Source organism: Trachurus japonicus, chromosome 3 (genome assembly GCF_045865225.1).
Source record: "Trachurus japonicus isolate A0001 chromosome 3, Traja_1.0".
NCBI lineage: Eukaryota > Metazoa > Chordata > Actinopteri > Carangiformes > Carangidae > Trachurus > Trachurus japonicus.
Genome location: NC_140909.1, coordinates 8,272,257 through 8,291,110, shown reverse-complemented (window position 1 = coordinate 8,291,110; position 18,854 = coordinate 8,272,257). Strand labels below are relative to the sequence as shown.

At 40.5% G+C, this 18,854-nt stretch overlaps 1 protein-coding gene across 3 annotated transcripts in view; it reads right to left on the bottom strand.

Annotated features, from left to right (window-relative positions):
• Positions 1-16,101: 16,101 nt before the first annotated feature.
• mettl15 (methyltransferase 15, mitochondrial 12S rRNA N4-cytidine) overlaps positions 16,102-18,854 on the bottom strand; it is a 45,148-nt gene continuing 42,395 nt past the window's right edge. For all 3 annotated transcript variants that reach the window (XM_085759090.1, XM_085759107.1, XM_085759098.1), the window contains exon 6: positions 16,102-17,136. In XM_085759090.1, the coding sequence (XP_085615216.1) occupies positions 16,703-17,136 (434 nt within the window). In that variant the 3' untranslated portion in view covers positions 16,102-16,702. The remainder of the gene's footprint in view (positions 17,137-18,854) is intronic.

Below are 18,854 nucleotides of genomic sequence, written 5' to 3'. Positions count from 1 at the left end.
CATGACGTGATAATTACAGTGTTTACATCACATCAAAGATTGTCTGCAGATTCCAGCCTGAAGATCTCTGTGTCAATGACCCCTCTTCTTCTTCTTCTTGTCCTTCGTCTTGTCCTTCATCTTCGTCTTTCAGTTCAGTTTCAAAGCTGAGAATGTCTCTGTTCACACATCGGCTCGTTGGCGGTGGTCGGCCTCCTCACATGCAGCTCCAGCTCCTCCAGGTGATGTCTCGATGTCTATATAAGGTCGGGGGGCCGCGGCTGAGGAGGAGCATGTGTGAAAGAATTAACAGAAGTTCTGACGAGCCAGATTTAAGACAGTTGTTGATTTTTGCTGAGATTAAAACCTCTGGTCCACCTCAGAGTGTGTTCTCCTCCACTAGCAAACTGAGCAGAAATGCATCTACTTATCTGCTTTTTAATGGTAGAAAAAGAAAAAGAAAAATCACTGGGTATTGATATTCGTTTTTCTTCTGCTCTTTACCATTAGATCAGCGATTCTCTTTTTTTGAACCAGTGATCACGTAAACCATTAAAATATAAAACTGATGAACAACCTACTACTTGAATACTATGATGATCCTGCATGGTAAAGTTTTAAATATCAACAACCCCTGCTCTTCATGCACTGCATGGCAACGTGGTGCCATTTATGAAGCATCAGACACGACTCAGACTCGAGTCGTGGTGAATACATTACTGCTGAACTCATGTTGTCTTTGTTATGTGGGAGGTTTCATTTGATCCTCTTTTACCTGATCAGATCTGAACCCACAGGTCCACGATCTCAACCGGTGTCAGTGTTTGATTATTCATAAAAGCTGGTGTAAACTTAAAGGACAATTCCAGGCGAATTCAACTCGGGGGTGTATTTTCCTATCATTTTAGGTCTAAAAGAAGGAATCTGAAGATTTTCAGTTTAATTGCTCCTGTTTTGCAGTAGCTGCATCTGTCCCCGCATCGCCACGGCAGCAATGAATGGGAGTGGATGTAAGTTCCACTGTTTAGGCTGTTTCCAGCCCTCAAAGCCGCATTTTTTTTCCACAGACAGCGTCAGATGGCGACTCAAACATGCACCGAGAAGTTTATTTACTTCAAGCAAGCCGACATGTTTGTAAAACTAGATCTAATTCAAAGTCTCCCGGAGTCTTGCGCGAGCCCGAAGTTGCAGTGCTGGTGTATTCAGGCACAGTCGGAGCTACCGCTTGTGTCATAAACACAGGAATATCAACTCTTTACTTGCTTGAAGTGTACATTTTTTTCCACAGACAGCGTCAGGTGGCTACTCAAACATGCGCCGAGAAGTTTTTTTTACTTGAAGCAAGAGTTGATATTCCTGTGTTTATGACACAAACGGTAGCTTTTCCCACTTCATGTGAACACACCGCGCACGGCAACTGGGTCTCGCGCGAGACTCCGGGAGACTTTGAATTACAAACATTTTTTTTACAAACATGTCGGCTTGCTTGAAGTAAATAAACTTCTCGGTGCATGTTTGAGTAGCCATCTGACGCTGTCTGTGGAAAAAAATTGCGGCTTTGAGGGCTGGAAACAGCCTAAACAGCAGAACTTACATCCACTCCCATTCATTGCTGCCGTGGGGACGCGGGGACAGATGCAACTACCGCAAAACAGGAGCGATTAAACTGAAAATCTTCAGATTCATTCTTTTAGACCTAAAATGATATGAAAATACACCCCCGAGTTGAATTCGCCCGGAATTGTCCTTTAAACATTTTGGCAAATTGGCCCATTGCCATAATCCCTATAGTCTTAGCAGTAGGTTTGTTACCTTTAATTGTAGGTACAACAGTGGAGCAGAACCGTGAGCTGCTCAGAGCTACGCTACGGAGGCTAATGGGATTTCTTGGTTTCCCTCATCAAACTCTTCAAATACACAATCCAACAACTCCAAAACGCTCTGGTGGACAAGTAGTGACCTGCACATTCACCACGCTATGAGATAATAACAGAACAAAGAGTTGTTTTAGAGGTAAATACAGAGACTGATGCTGAAAAACTGCCCCTGAAGGGAACGCGCATCAGCGGTTTTGCATGAATTTACCTCTAAAACAACTCTGACTGGTAACGTTGTGTTATTATCTCATAGCGTGGTGAATGTGCAGGTCACAACTTGTCCACCAGAGCGTTGTGGAGTTGTTGGATTGTGTATTTGATGAGTTTGATGAGGGAAACCAAGAAATCCCATTAGCCTCCGTAGCGTAGCTCTGAGCAGCTCGCGGCTCTGCTCCACCGTTCTAAAAATAACTTGCACCGACAATTAAAGGTAACAAACCTACTGCTATGACTATAGGGATTATGGCAATGGGCCAATTTGCCAAAATGTTTAACTATCCCTTTAAGACACGCTGAAATTGAAACATAAGATTTTAAAGGGGAACTACGCAAACTTCGCTGTTTTGATCGTGTTTATTTTTTTTAATCTACGGAGCTCCCCCTACAGTTTCAGAGTGCACATGTCTACTGAGGTGGGTAACGTTAACGAGAGATTACGGATTACCAGTAATCTACGACCTGTTGTGTCGTAGTGCCGTGAAGCAGTCCATGTTTCTGGTGAGACGAGATCTAGGACACCGGGTCGGATGCGTTCTTGCAAGGTTTTCGGCCAAGAGACGCTAGGTGGAAGGCAGAGAACCTCCATTTTCTTCGTTACAAGACATATAACCATCACAATTACACTGAAACTGTTTAATTAAAGCAGAAGTAAGCGATCCAGTCGTTTTGGCTAACTTCTTGTCAGCCGATGGAGTTAGCAGTCCCCGCCCTCGTCCCTACGTCACCACATTCACGCGCATCCCTTGGCTGCACACACAGAGAGGACCGCCCCTTTATGCCGTTCTCTCTCCTCATTGGATAAAGGTTGTAGGATACAAAGGAAAGTTTTCTCCTCGGCTTACAGCAGAGAAGAGTGACTGACAGACCTGTGTTTCGGACCAAACACTCTATATAAGTGATTGCTGTCGGAAGATATAACTATTTAAGACTTATATTAACACAAACATTCTGCTTACTTCTGCTTTAATGTAAAAAATCTTGCATTGTTCCTCTTTAACAAATCTAAAACCCAGAGATACTGAATTTGCCTTCACTTTCAATGACTACTCACTTTCTCTGCACTCCTTTACACTTGCACCTATTGAATATATGCAGTACTTTTTACACTTTCATCAAGGTCTCCGTCTATACAGAAGCTTTAGTTCCTCCTCTTGTAAGACACTTTGGATAAAAGCATCAGTCCAATGAGAAACTGTAATGTAATGCGACTGGGTGATCCATTAATCAACTAATCATTACCCAATTGCCACCTGAAACCTGTCTACGTTCAAATTTGATAATTAGTGAACTGCAAAAAATACAGAGGTAACTAATTTAAACAAACATTTGCATTAAAAATACATTAATGGGATCATGACGTCCTTTCTAAAATGATTAATGTCAAACAGCGATAAGTGCTGAAATAATTGGTGTGATCAGTTAACATTAATGACTGTGTCATTAACGTCGGTAATTCCTATTTGGGGGTCTGTTTTCTGTTTAACCTTTTTATTTTATTTTGTTTTATTACCAGTCAACGATGGATAAACAGTGACTGCTTGGAGAGGGCCTGGGGGGGGATCAGTGATAAAGGTTTCCAGGGCATTGTGTGTCGTTCCTCCAAAATGTTTAAAGTGTTGTTCTGCTATGGGTGAATCATCACAGCTCAGAAGTGCCATCACTGACAGTATACCCTGCTTTAATGAGCTCCTTATCAGTCTAAACCTACACTGCTGAGAGACACAGGCATTTGCTCTCTTAACCTGTACATATTAGAGGATGCTGGTCTGTTGTGTTATTCTTTGTCCAACTAACAGTGTCGATCAAAGGTGTGGCTCACACACTGCGCCTGCACCAGCAAAACTGTGCTATACTACATTATCAATACAAACTATTGTCTTCAACATCCTTCTCTTTTTTTTAACCCAATACCAAATGACAAACCTTTAAACTTCTCTTCCATGCCCCTTCCCCCCTTTTTGTTCTTTGCTGTGTCCCTCTTCGACAAAAAAAGAAGAAAAAACAAAAGCTTTCAACATCATTACATATAAAACATTTCATGCTTGATGAGTACCCACCCCAAAGTGTGGTGAGGGAGACAAAGACAGACAGGCAGAGCTAGGACTGGCGTATGCCATGGATGTGAAGAGATCCTCTTGAGGAGGCGGAGGGATGGAGGGAGGCAGAGGCACATTGAAGCAGATGCAGAGAAATGTGAGAGGGTGTCAGTGAGACTGGTGATGACGCGCTCATGGCTGCGGAGAGCTGGCGAGGCCGCGGCCCTGGCTCTGACTCACCTCATCCCCACGGGGCCTCCTGGTTGACGTCACTCAGCGTGCGCTGTGGCATTTCTCTGCTTCAACTTCTTTGTGAGCAGCAGCCACACTTGAGCCTTTCTCACATCTGAGAGACTCTGAAAATGTGCATTTGTCTATGTGTATTTGTCTATGTTCACAGCATCTATCTATCTATCTATCTATCTATCTATCTATCTATCTATCTATCTATCTATCTATCTATCTATCTATCTATCTATCTATCTATCTATCTATCTATCTATCTATCTATCTATCTATCTATCTATCTATCTATCTATCTATCTATCTATCTCTATCTATCTATCTAGCTGTATTCATGTACCTCTCATTCAACACATTACAGTTCTTAGTCGATCTATTACCAATAAAATAATCTTCACAATATCAAAGTATCTGATAAATGGCTATTGACAAACCTTGAATAAACCTTATTTCTTCTTTTCAGCCTTTATTTCCATGTGAACACAAACCCAGAGCCGTGTGCACAGTGAGGTGGGGCAGGTGAAAACATACCCACTAACAGCACACATTCAGTGAGATACTGGGTGTGTAAACAGAGCATATAGGCTAATTATATATATATTAAATGTGGAAAATGAAAACAGTATTAAAAAGGTGTAAATACAGCTTTGTACTGTGAAGAGCATCCATTTTCACAGTGGTTATATCGTTGCAGTAGAGCTGTGCAGATTTGTACAAATACTGTACATATGTGCATGCACAAAAACACCTTACAGACTTTCTGCCATGACCTACAAATTCTTATTCACTCACAAATGGCTCTGTGTGCTTTTATTCCGTGTAAATTGAAGGAGCAAGAGAAAAAAATCCCACAAGGATTTCTACATGAGGGATGGCTGCAGCAAGTACCATAGCTTACTGTGTTCTGCTCTCAGCCCCTGGATGTATATAGATGTCCTGTTGGCAGGTAAATCACTAAGGTGCAGAGGAATGTTGCATGGCTCCAGCAGGTTATTAAAGTGGTCTTTATTTCTGATGGCAACAGAGAGGAATAAATCCTGCAGCTGAAGAGAAAGAAAACCTCTGTGCAGAGGCAACAGCCACAGGGGCAACATGCGAAATCTGTTCTGCTTTCAGAGTAAATGTGTTTTATCGCAGTAATTATATGTCCTGCTCTTTTAGTTTGTTTGTTACTGTTTTGTTTCCTCAACACTGAACATCCCCATGACCAAGAGGTGACAGATTTGTAAAGAGACAGGACTTCAGGGAAAGAAAGAGGCAAACAATCACCATGTTGTTGTTGTAACGGGTGAGATTTTTAAAAAAAAATCTCAGTCTGTTTCTTTTAGACTTTCAACAAAAAGAAATTCACTACATAACAAAGGAACTTGGAACATTTGATACTCTATTCTGTATATTCTTACTATTTTGTGTCATTAACATAAAGGGCAGTGTCGTCTGCATATAAACCTCTACAGTGGTGCTTCCCATCAGTTCTGCTTTGTTTGGGCAGGTGTGAAAGCTCGTCTGACCAAAACAAGTGAACCCTGGTCTGCCTGAAAACGTGGATCTCTGTTCGCTTGCAAGTGAACCGTGGTGCTCACCGGACCAAACACAGGACCAAATGTAGAAAGTGTCGCAATACACAGTGCGTCTGTAACGTTAGCAACACAAACACCTCGTCGTCCATCATCATCGTATTTTCCTCTGGTGCCGTTTTCCTTTCACTTTCTCATTGTAAGAGTGAAATGCTCTCTGCCTCACTGCCTAAACTGATGGTCATATTACTGTAAACGGCTTGCTGAGCCGAGCCACGATTATTTGATAAGTAAAAAAAAAAAAGGAGAACAATTATGGAGGGAACTGTGGTTCTATGAATGCAAATTTGTCCAATCGACAAGCGCCCTTTTCAACTGTGTGACGTTATACAGAAAGTTTTGTGCGCTTCAGAAATGGCAGTGTGAAAGCAGAACCGAAACAAGTGATTAAAGCAGATATCAGTGGAATGTTTTTGTTAATATAAGTCCTAAATAGTCCTATTTTCCGTCAGCAATCACTTACATGAAGTATTTCAGCCTAAACACGAGTCTCTCCGTCACTCTGCTCTGCTGTAACCCGAGGAGAAAATTTTCCTTGTGGGATACAAGTGTTATCCAATGAGGGGAGAGAACGGCATGAAGGGCTGTGTGTGCAGCCAAGGGATGCGCGTGAATGTGGTGACGTAGCACGAGGACCAATTGATGCCTGACAAGGGCGGGGGCTGCTAACTCATGGTGCGTTCAAGGAAACTCGTACTTTGTGTTTTTCCTTCCTGTGAAGTCATACCAGTTCGATCTGGTACGAGTTCACGGGTCGGAAGTTACGAGTGGCCGTTATAGGGAACTTTCACAGACAACAGGACGGTAAAAACACGAGCTACGGGTTACCTGGAACGCTACCAAGTCATAGTTGTGACTTGAAGCTGTAACTTACGGTTTCAAAAGCCTGCCTTGAACACAGCATTAGCCGAAACGGCCGTGCCGATGATATCTGCTTTAATGCAACAATGTTAGAACTTTCCTCTTGGTCAGGTGTAAAAAAGGAGCTCAGTTCTTGTTCCCCAGACAGTCGATGATCCAATCAACTCCCAACTCCTTATGTCTCACATCAGCATCATGGCCGACACCTGCTCCACATGTTCTGTAAGTGTTTCAGTTGATTCCCGGTCCTGATTCCCAGTCAGTGACATAGCTGACTCCTGCTGAGTCCCATTGTCATCACCAGCTCTTGGTACCTCAGAGGTAAACAGTTGATCCGACTGTTTACAGGCAACACCTGCTCCTGGTTTCCCATCGTCAGTCCAACTACCACCTGTGCGCTCCCTCCTTCTTTCTCTTTAAATAAACCTGGTCTTTTCCGTGGACCTCCTGCTGCTTGAACCTTGGAAAAGGTCCAACCCTCGGTCCTCCAAAATGACTCAGTTCACTTGTCTGGCTTCTGGGCTGTTATTATTTGCACTGACCTAAGGAGTAGCTCTCTAAATGTTGTTGTATTTTTATTGTTTGTGTATGTTTCGTATAGGGTCAGGGTTAGAGCTGACCAAAAAATGTCAGACTCTGATGTGAAGCGAGTTACTGTAACAAGGCCCTGTGTTTATATTGTTTCAGCAAATTCCCCCAATCCAGCCGGGCTCACACTGATGAGACAGCCATAAAGCAAGACTGGGTAAGGTATCCATTAACCGCTGGAGTGAAGGTGCCCTGTGTTATACAGTAATTTATACCTGCACAAACTCTATCATTTTAACACCAGGGTGACTGTTCGGTGTGTGACCTCAGTTTCACTGTCAATCTACAGAGCGGCGCTCCTGTAAGAGCCAAATGGACAACTGCTGGGAATATTGCAGGCTTGTACCCAGACAGGCAATTTTCCCTATGGTGGGATAATGGCAGTAAGTGGGGGGTAGTATAAGATTTAGTCATATACTGTACACCTACTTGAAGGGTGGTGATTTTATCCTGCTGCCACCATCCAATATATCGCCTCATTGGTGTTGATTACAGGCAGCTCCTGGTTTCTGGGTTTTTTCTAGGGTTTTCCGTGTCACCTCCTACAACGATTAAGGAAGGTAGTTGGGTATTTTTTCCTTCAATGTAATTTTAACTCTGTTTTATTTTGTTATTTTAGCTCTATATAAGAAAAATACCTGTTATTTTCCTGGTAAAAAAAACTCTCAGCTGTGACACGAAGCAGACATTTGGTTACGACTAAATTTAGGAAAAGGCAAAGTAAACAACGCATCAACATTTTCCCTAGGTGCATCTTTATACTACTACTACAAATAACACGATTTTATTCTAAGAACATTTCAGGACACACACAAAGACAGAAATTGCATTAATTTATGCAAATATATCAACACACAATGCTCTAACTTATGTCTCACTGTGACCTGTGACTTATAAATATTAATAGATTTCAACTGAAACGACAATAAAGATGTTTGAAAATCTTGAAAAAAGATTGAGCTGCCTCATTAGAGTTACTATCCAAGATTTGAAGACATAAATAGATAATAATTTGGTAATAGTAGTGGTATATTTGTACATACTGTATATGGGTTGGGACAGTAGCTAAGGTGTTTTATTGTCAGACGGAAATAAGCAGGTGCACAAATGCAATTGGTCGTTATAGAGCCCATGAAAGCCGGCTGTTGTTGTGTCGCCTTCATCCTGAGTGCGCTGACATCGGGGTCACCCTGTGCATCACCTGACACAGCAAGTGGCGCTCTGATGATGGCTGAGACATAATGAAGAGGCTGTGATCGACTCGAGCTCCTCAATGCGCACAGAAGGATCCAGGATGCACTCCAACTCCCTCCAAGGATGAAACTCCATGCTCCTCTCTCTCCTCTTCTCTCCAGATGAGAAGGAGCTGTTACTGCAGATTCACCTGAGCATCAAACCCAGAACCAGGAAGGTTTTTTATTATATACAAAAACTGTGGCAGCGTGCACAACTCCAACTACACTACACTAATGTTACTGTGGCGGTGGTGGTTGCTGAGGATCCGTGTGGCCTTTGTCTGAAGATACTCTGAAGCTTGTGAAGTTAAAACACTTTTCTCCAACACTTGAGTAACCTTCAGTTTCCTCTCAGCTTTTACCTCAATACAGCAATTAATAATAAACTTTGCAATTACCTACAAATCCTTCTAAAAGCAGGAAGAGCCACCAGCATTTCTGCAAAACTCACAGTGAAGCAAACAAAACATTAACTAACAAGCCTAGCTTGCCCGACTGCCCGACACAGTCGCGAGTTCCTGCGCCACAAATAACGTAAACGAATTTCGAAACTTGTTGCAGGCCGTGTGAGTGTCGCTCAATCAGTACATTGTTTTCCACGCACTTCTACTTTTCTGTTTTTTGGCTGCTTCATCTACTATTGATTTTTTTTCTCTACCGCCCCCTGTCTTTGCAGCGAATATTGCAACAGAGAATGTGCCAAGTATAAATGCCTTTGTGCTCTATTGAGGTGCATGCTGCCTGTTTGTAAAAACGGGCTATACAAATAAAATTGCCTTGCCTTGCCTTGCCATGTGAAGGTCTAATTAGGGCTTTAGCTAATGCTAATCTGACGTCACTTACAGGTCCAAACGGGTCCACAGTAAACAACACGAAACCAGTGAATCTCTATCAGGGCAGGGGTATCAACAGAGGAAGAAAAAGTGTACGACCAGTGGGTGGTTACATTACTTTTGACTCTAGCTAACGTAACTCTTTAACAGTGGCTAACGTTACTTGTAACATTTGTTTACGGATAATCAACTGCAGCCAATGTCCTGTTCTTCTTCTCATCAGAAGGAAAGCGATAGAAGGACAATGGCGAGATCTTTTTAGACTCACATCTGTTAAAACAGCGAGAGACACAGCACTAATGCATGTTTGAAAGTCAAGAGCCAGCGCTGTTTTGTTTTTTTGTTCGCCAGTGCAGTTTGGACCCAGAAACAGTATTATTTGAATGTTGCTTCGTCAAGGCCTAACAAGCAGATACAGACAGTAACAGCTGCAGGAGAAAATACACAAAACCTCAGGCCAAGCAACAAAAAACAATCAACAATAAAGATCAATGGATGTTTTCACCAGATAAGGAATTTATATAACTGGTTGGACGTCAGCGCTTAGCTATACGACAAAAGTTAACTTGAAGTTGGAGAACAAACACCTTCACTTCACCAGGGATCCTGGTCCACGTGCACTCGGCACACAGGCTGCCACACGGCTCAACAGCCCAGTCTGCGTTTCCTCCAGCTTTTAAGCTTGATAACCAATTTCCGCACAGGTGTGAATCACCACCTGCAGCAGAGTAAAGGAAGGGGAGGAGGAGGAGGAGGAGGAGGAGGAGGATAAGAGGGGAGGGCAGAACCTGGAGAGACACAGGAGAGAAACGCTCACATGCGACACCGCTGCGAGGTCGCACCAACACCTTCAATTTATTTCTGGCAGCTCAAAAGGTGATGAATTTGAGTAATCTCTGAAGATGGTAGCACTTTTAATTACTGTTTTCAATGTCAGATTGTAATCCCTTGAACTAAATTTCAGATTTGAAAGTCAGCAAAACACGGCATAGTAGCTCCTGGCTGAGCGCTTAGTGCTGTTTTCCAACATGGCCGTCTTCTTTCACAGTTGGATCTTCTTCCCATGAGACCTGCAGGCCCTGCGTCAATCACAAAAATTATTCAAAAACAGCTTTGACCTCAGTGTTTTTCAGTGAGAAAGTCTTTTTATAGCAGGCGGAGCAGCAGCAGAGATGGGCGGGGAGTGAGAGTAGGAGGAGGAGGGAGTAACGATGTGGATAGAATGAGCTTTTTGCGGCCGCCTCAATCTGTTTTCTAACGCTGTGAAACTCATACATTCTTCAGTCTGTCGGAGGGGGAGCCACAGGCTGACGCACGTCTCTCTCCTCACAGGGAGAGTTTATGGCCACAGCACCTGCCTCGCTCCCTCTCCAGCAGACAGGGAGAAACAACAACGCAGCAACAGTCACTACAGATGAAGCTCCGGTGCTCGTGCACGGTCGCTCGTTTTATTGGGAGAAGAGATCGACTCATCGTTTCCCTCTTGAAGCTACAGCATCAAATCTGCTTCAGTTCTTTTTAATGTTGTTTTACAAATACAGAAGTTAGTTTTACATTTGGACCTCACACCCTCCTTCACCAAATGATGATACTGGCTAATCCCTCTTAAATACTGTATTATTAAAGGTTCATTAAGAGCCACCTACAACTGAAATGCAGTGCATACACTATATAACAGATACTTTCTGTGACACTCAGCTCTGCAATTTCTCTTTTGGTCTTCAAGTTTCAAATCAGTCTGCAGATAATTTTCTTTTGATTAACCGATAAGTTGTTTAATGTTGAAAAATACGAAGAACAAAAAAATTACATACAAGTCAATGCAGTCAGTAGTGTAATAGGTCCATCTGATTGATTACACCACTAAAGCCAATCAGGATTGAGTCTGAGGTCGGATCAACAAACTAATTAACAATTAAATTAAAGGACTAATTAATTGAAAGGACAGACAGATGAAATTAAGTATAAAATACTGAAATACAGAGGTAAATATGCAAGTGAATCTGGAAATTAATATTTGAAAGAATGATTTAATAAATGCAGGAACGGATAAATAAATTAATATAGATATGCATCAATGGTAACACTTTATAATAAGTACACACTATTAAGCATTAGTTAAGCTTTAAATGCTGAATTCATCATTTATAACACATGAATACTCATTAGTATGTAGTTTATAAATAGTCAGTGCTTATCAATGATGAGTAAAACATTTTTAACTGTGTGTATAAACTACATACTAATGAGTATTCATGTGTTATAAATGAAGAATTCAGTATTTATTCATGCCTAATAGTGTTATTATTAAACAAATAACAAAATTTCATAGAATAAGTTGAACAAATCTTGTCCGTTCCAGTAGTCCTACCAACCATTAGCTAATTGTAAGATTAAGTCATTGATGACTGTACATTTTACCATTATACTGCATGTGGGTAACTAGACAGAAGTTTTGGGTCTTGCCTAAACAGATTAACTATTACATTATAGTCAAGGGGGGCAACAAATAATGTTTTAAAACAAAAAATATTTCTAACAATCCCCAGCATTAAAGCCGATCACTGTGATGAGCCAATGATGGGAACTGTCACTGACTTGTTTACTATCTCAGGCTAATTTAGAGCTTAATGAATTCATGGCAAAAACTAGAGAATTAAAAAAAAAAAAAAGTTAAAAGACACAAGAAACTTAGGAGCCACAGTGATGACGCACACAAAAGAAAAAGTGGGTTTCGTGTGAACAAAGTCACTTAATAAGGAAAACTAAACTTGGAGTTCAGAGAAGGTCGAGTTCAGAAAAAGAAACCAGGTAAAACTCAGGAACAAAGAAACCCAGAAGCTACTGCACAAACAAGAGAAAAACAAAACCAAACTGACAGAGACTTAAATACCCAGGGGAGGAGAGGGTAATTAAACATTGGGTAATTAAACACAGGTGTTACACATTAGGAGGGGAAAAGGAGGGAAACGTGACATAGACAAGAAGTAAAGTGATCACGAGACACGAGACACACAGGGAAGTTCACGTCAAAATAAAAACAGGAAACAGGAAATGAAACAGTCACTCCATGGATTCTTTTTCATAGATAACAAAGGTCGACTTTAATCCTTTACTAATTAAATAGTTTCCATTACAGAACAAAAAATAGAAAGACTGAAAGTATAAAAAAAATGAAGTTGAGAAATCATTTGTTTGTATTTTCTCTGCTGGTGGTTCAGCTGACTGTTTCCGCTCCACTTTGATCCGCTAACAGAGTCTGAAAACACCAAATTCCAGTAAGATTCAACGTCTTCCATCTATTTTCATTGGTATGTCTTCATATTGGACTTGTGTTTGTGTTGTTGTTGTTGTTTGTATTGTGCAGCGGACGACCTACGTTACCCACAAGACCTTCACTCCACTGGGTGAGGACACGTCAATGCTTCAGTTTCTCATGGAGTAAAAGAACAATGTTTGTTGTGTTTCATCCATGTTCAGCTGAGTTCAGTACAGTTCAGCTCATGGGCAATTCATGTGTGTAGCTTCCAAGTGCACATTTGTTCACAAAACAAGAAAACATTAAGAGCATGGGACGGAGGGAGGAGTCAAGAACTTTATACATACATATACAAGATAAAACAAGATGAGATAAAAACAAATAAGGTAAAAGCAGATTCACCATGTGGCCTGACAGCTCCTACAGTATGATGAGACAGTATCACTGATGTGCTGTTACAATCATGGCTTTTAATGAGTCTGCAGTGTTTTACGCCAGCTCATTTATGACGCAAGTGAAGATTGAATTTTCATTTATATTAGTTGGCTCATAAGTGATCGTGTGACTATACAGATTTAGTTATGACGCAAGTTTCATTCAAACAGATAATTAAAATTAAGGAAATTGTGCCAAGCCGGTGGCTGTGGCTTTGTCACACAAGTGGGAAATGTAAGTGTATAGAGCTTACGTATACTTAAAATATGATTATTATGGATTTAAGTACCCAACAAAATATGATGCAGTTTGTTAATGATCTCATAATATAATATAATGTATGAAAATGTAAAATGAGATGGTTCTTTAATTAAGGCAACATCATACTTCCTCCTCTTCCATGTGTAATGCTGCTCTCTTTAAGACAAATAATCCAAGGGCCCATTGTTGTTGCGTCTTTTGTTGATACAAACCGATAGAAGCTGGATCCTCTGTGTGCGTTCGCCTGCAGGTTCACATACATGATTCAACAGCAGCAGCTATTAGTTACGTATCTGGCCGTCAATTTATGGATTGATCCGAGTCTACAATAATAGCACTGTCTTACAGTATATTTACTGTTATCTGAGGTTACTGTTTCCATGGCGATTGAGAATTTGCAGTCATAGATAATAATTCATAATCACTGATGTTCCTGTCTTATCATCTTCTCCTGCACCGAGCAACAAACATAAGTTTTTATACTCTGAGACACAGAATAAATAAAAGGAGGAGGACGACTTTAAAAACTACATTTTCTGCTACATCTACTCCCATAACCGACTCCGACACAGGATACACACCGGAAACACAGCGGCCCGGAAATGTATTTATTCTCTCCAAAACATTTAAATAAGTAACTTTTTCTCAATGAGAATGAGAAGAGACAGGCAAACATTATTTCATACCTAACCCAATAAACACAACATCCATGTTTGATGGATGGATGGATGGATGGATGGATGGATGGATGGATGGATGGATGGATGGATGGATGGATGGATGGATGGATGGATGGATGGATGGATGGATGGATGGATGGATGGATGGATGGATGGATGGATGGATGGATGGATGGATGGATAGATAGATAGATAGATAGATAGATAGATAGATAGATAGATAGATAGATAGATAGATAGATAGATAGATAGATAGATAGATAGAAAGATAGATAGATAGATAGATAGATAGATAGATAGATAGATATATATAGATAGATAGATACAGTAGATAGATAGATAGATAGATAGATAGATAGATAGATAGATAGATAGATAGATAGATAGATAGATAGATAGATAGATAGAGATAGATAGATAGATAGATAGATAGATAGATAGATAGATAGATAGATAGATAGATAGATAGATAGATAGAATGATAGATAGATAGATAGATAGATAGATAGATAGATAGATAGATAGATAGATAGATAGATAGATAGATAGATAGATAGATAGATAGATAGATAGATAGATAGATAAATGTATAGATAGATGTACTGTATAGATGGATAGATGCACTGTAGAGATAGACAGACAGACAGATAGACAGACAGATAGATGTACTGTACTAGATAGATAGATAGATAGATAGATAGATAGATAGATAGATAGATAGATAGATAGATAGATAGATAGATAGATAGATAGATAGATAGATAGATAGATAGATAGATAGATAGATAGATAGATAGATAGATAGATAGATAGATAGATAGATAGATAGATAGATAGACAGACAGACAGATAGATAGATTTCAAACATACACACGTCAACGTGACGACATCACAGGTGCAAACAGACCACTTAAAAAATGTCAGGGTTGAATCTGTCAGTAAAACCCTGTTGACTAAAGAAAATGTTCACAAAAGTGGACATCTCTCTGATGTTTTTTTTTTTTTTTCCCCTTTCAGATTTTATATTTATATTAACACTGCCACACGCACGTACTGATGTCGTGAGTAACGTTTTATTCATTTGCCTCCAGACCTTATTCGCATCATATCTTGCGGCAATAAAATAGAAATAAGATCAAATGTCAGGACATATGTATTTCACGAATAGGGGTCGATTTAAATTTACATCCACTGATGTCAAAAGGGAGGGGACGACTCACAATAATATAGCATCCCCCCTTTCATATTAGATTAAAACAGCATGTAATTTTAGACAGTTAAATGTTACTTGCGCCATTTAGTTTCCAAGGTAACGAGGAGGGTATATTTAGAGTGCACTACACTGAGAAAAAAAAAAGTGTTAATAATCTTGATGGAGCAATTACAATTAGTCAAAGTCAAATAGTAAAGATCAAAACACCTCATCTTACAGTCGGAGGTGAGAGAATGCTCAAGAACAAGCACCGAGCTCATTCAGCGCCACTTCTGACACCTGCGTCATTCAGTATTTACTGGCATTACTGAATCACATGGTACAGTGGAGGTTTCACTTTTTGAGTGCGGTTCAGGGGGAATAGAGACGTCAGTGGAAGGAAGGTGTTTTTTTGTTGTTGTTGTTGTTTTATTTGTTGAGCTGTTTAGCTGCAACAACCACTTCATGAGCCGTCAGCCATTAGTGATGCAAGAAAGTCAAATATATCAGAATAACACAAAGAAAATCAAAGAGAAAACAAGATATTTTCTCCATTCAGATCCGTCAGTAGAGTCACTTTAAACACAGTGCGGTGAATAACAGCATGTCTTAAACCTGCAGCGTTATATTCTGTATATATTCTATCATACAAAAGGCAAATAACACAAAGGAGACACATAGAAAGTCTCATAAATTTTATTTCTGTGTATAAAAAAAATAAGTTTTCAGTCCATTTATATTTTTATGTAACACACCAGAGCAGCTTTCATATAACTTCATATCCACAGTTGAGGCTGTCACAGGTTATTCAGACGGACTATTAGACTTTTAAATAACAAGGTTGTAAAAGTATATTAAACCATAAACACAATGTTCTTCTTCTTATAAATGCTGTGTCTTGTTTTGATTCATAATTTAAAAGAGTAAATGTGTTTGTGTTTGTATCGAATGAAGACACTTAACTTCCCGGTATAAACTAAATCTGAAATCCAGATGTTGATGCACATCAGTCTCTGAAATCCCCACTGTGACACTGCAGGGGATATAGAAACATGTTTTATTTGTGACACAGGATGTTGTCTGTCATTTTAAAGTTTATTTTTTATTTTTTTTACCTCCATCCCTTCATCACTTAACCAACCGATCCCTCACTGGCTTCCCACCAGCAGAGACAAGTCAAGTCGTCTTCACTGGAGCTAATAAGTGAAGTGAGCGTATACCACCAGCAGGTTAAATGCTGGGTCTCTGCTGTGGCGTGGTGCAGTTAAGACTGTAAGAAATCTGATTTTTCATGCACCCAAGTGCAGAAGAGAAGATTAAAAAACAGACTCAGCAGCATCCACAGCAGATAAGTGCAGGGGAGATTTACGGCATCACACCCTCCGCTGAACTCCAGTTAGGTCTTAATTGTAAAAGGTTTCTCATAATTAAAGTCTGAGCGCTGCCCTGAGTTTAGAGGAGCGTCCTCGAGGATTTTCTTTCACGTCGTCCTTTTCTGGGGTGATCACTTTTCTTCGCAGAGGAAGCCAATAAACATTTCCACCTTCTCTTTTTTCATCCGTCGCTTTCTTCTTCTTCCCGGTGCCTTGACTCCTCGGGCTGAAGTGATAACGATCCAGATTGGACAAGTCGTCTCCTCGCAGGAAACGTTTGACCAGTCTGTCTTCCAGCGAGTGAAAAGTGATAACGCAGAGCCGTCCTCCGGGTCGGAGCGCGGCCTGCGCGCCTCGCAGGCCGGCGTGAAGTTCGTTCAGCTCGTCGTTCACAACGATGCGCAGAGCTTGGAAAGTTTTAGTGGCGACGTGAGCGGGTCGGTGGAGCCGGTCCTTACGTGCGTAGGCAACAGCAGCAGGAAGCGATCCTGGAGAGAAAACACATAATGAGTGGAAGTTATTGAAACTGGATTTAAGTTTTAAGTTTTTTTTTTATTACTGCACTTTTATTGTTGTTTTAATTTCACATAGAAATGACAGAGAACAAAGAATAACACAGAAAAGGACTGAGCAAGAGGGATGAGTGAGTGTGGTCACTTCTATTGCAGAAATGATAAAAATAATTGTTTGTTTTCAAACTTTTTTGAAGTAAAATGGACTCAGAAACTGACACACATCAGACTTTCTCCCGTTGTCCCCAATCCAACAACAATTTTCCTTTTGGATGTTTAAAAACACACTAATATATTTCTGTCTTTGTGTCCCTGTGACCTCCCCAGACCCCAATTTGAGTTATTTTTTTTTAATCAATCTGTATGAACTTTAACATTAAAGGTATAATATGTAGGAATTCCCCCCCATCTAGTGGTGCGGTTGCATATCGGAACGTATTCTTGATGTTGCATTCACGTGAAATCGGGCAGACGTCAGACAGACAACAGACGCTGCATGTAACAGGATAAACAAGCGTCTATGTAAACAAGTGGTCCACCAGCACGAGGCAAAACAATACAGGCGTGACAATATGTTGTCATGGTGATGTCGTATTGTTTACCTGACCCAAGTTTTACCGTCTTTCTCTTGTAGAGTAAAATGACATCCGGTTGGTTTGCCGACGGCCGTCTGCCTGACTGCACCTGAATGCAACACCAGTGCCTCCGTCCTTCCTCACACTACACAGTGGTGACAGTTTTAACAGGCCGAGCCCACAGCTCCGCTGAGTTTCCATGGTTACCTACGGTCACGCTGCCACTGAACGTAAAAAATGGCGATGCAACATGGCCGCCTCGGTTCGGTGCGTCCCCCCTTGTATATGTATTTGTAACGACTTGTAACAACTCATTCTAAGGTACCAGAAAGCTTTTATTTGTATGCGGGTGTGATTCGACTTCCGTGAAATACGTCTTTATGAAAGCAATATTTGATTTTTGCTAATAAAAAGCCAAATAAGTTACATACTGGGGCTTTAAGATTTCACAAAACTCTCCAAGCTGAAGCCACAGACTCCTCTGGCTTTGATACCTCAGTCAGGAAACATTGTTCGTTTTTGTAATGTTGACTTTTTTTTTTTTTTTTGAATGTTACCCCAGTGAGAGAGAAAAGAGCAACCAAGCAAGAGTGTCGAGTTTTGTTGGGCTGACCTTGAGTGATGATCGTAGGACAGCTATCACATGTTTAGGCCAGGTTGAAATTAAAAATTGTCCTAATGAAGATTGATTAATCAGTGCATTCACTCAAAATCAGCTACAGTACATAGAGGAAAATAAGAACAGCTCTTTATGACTTACACTCGCTTGCTTCACTTCCATGTTTGGGCCGAAAGCTTGAAAAAAACAAGCTAAGAACCAAAACTAAGCTAAATGTTCTTTTCTGTTCTCCTACACTGTTGTTTTTTTTCTGTTTCAATCATCTTTCCTTTTTCTCTATTTCTTCTATTTCAGTATTTTATACATAACATATGTATGTAGTGTATATTTTCTTATCTCTGTGTTATATTGCTTTTTTATTTTATGTAATATGTATGTCTGCACTACTGGATACTTGAATTTCCCTTGAGATAAACAAAGTATGACTTCAGTGACAATCTGCTTGTCACAGTGTGTGCGTGACCATCAGTGCTGAGACTTAGACCAACATGAAACTATGG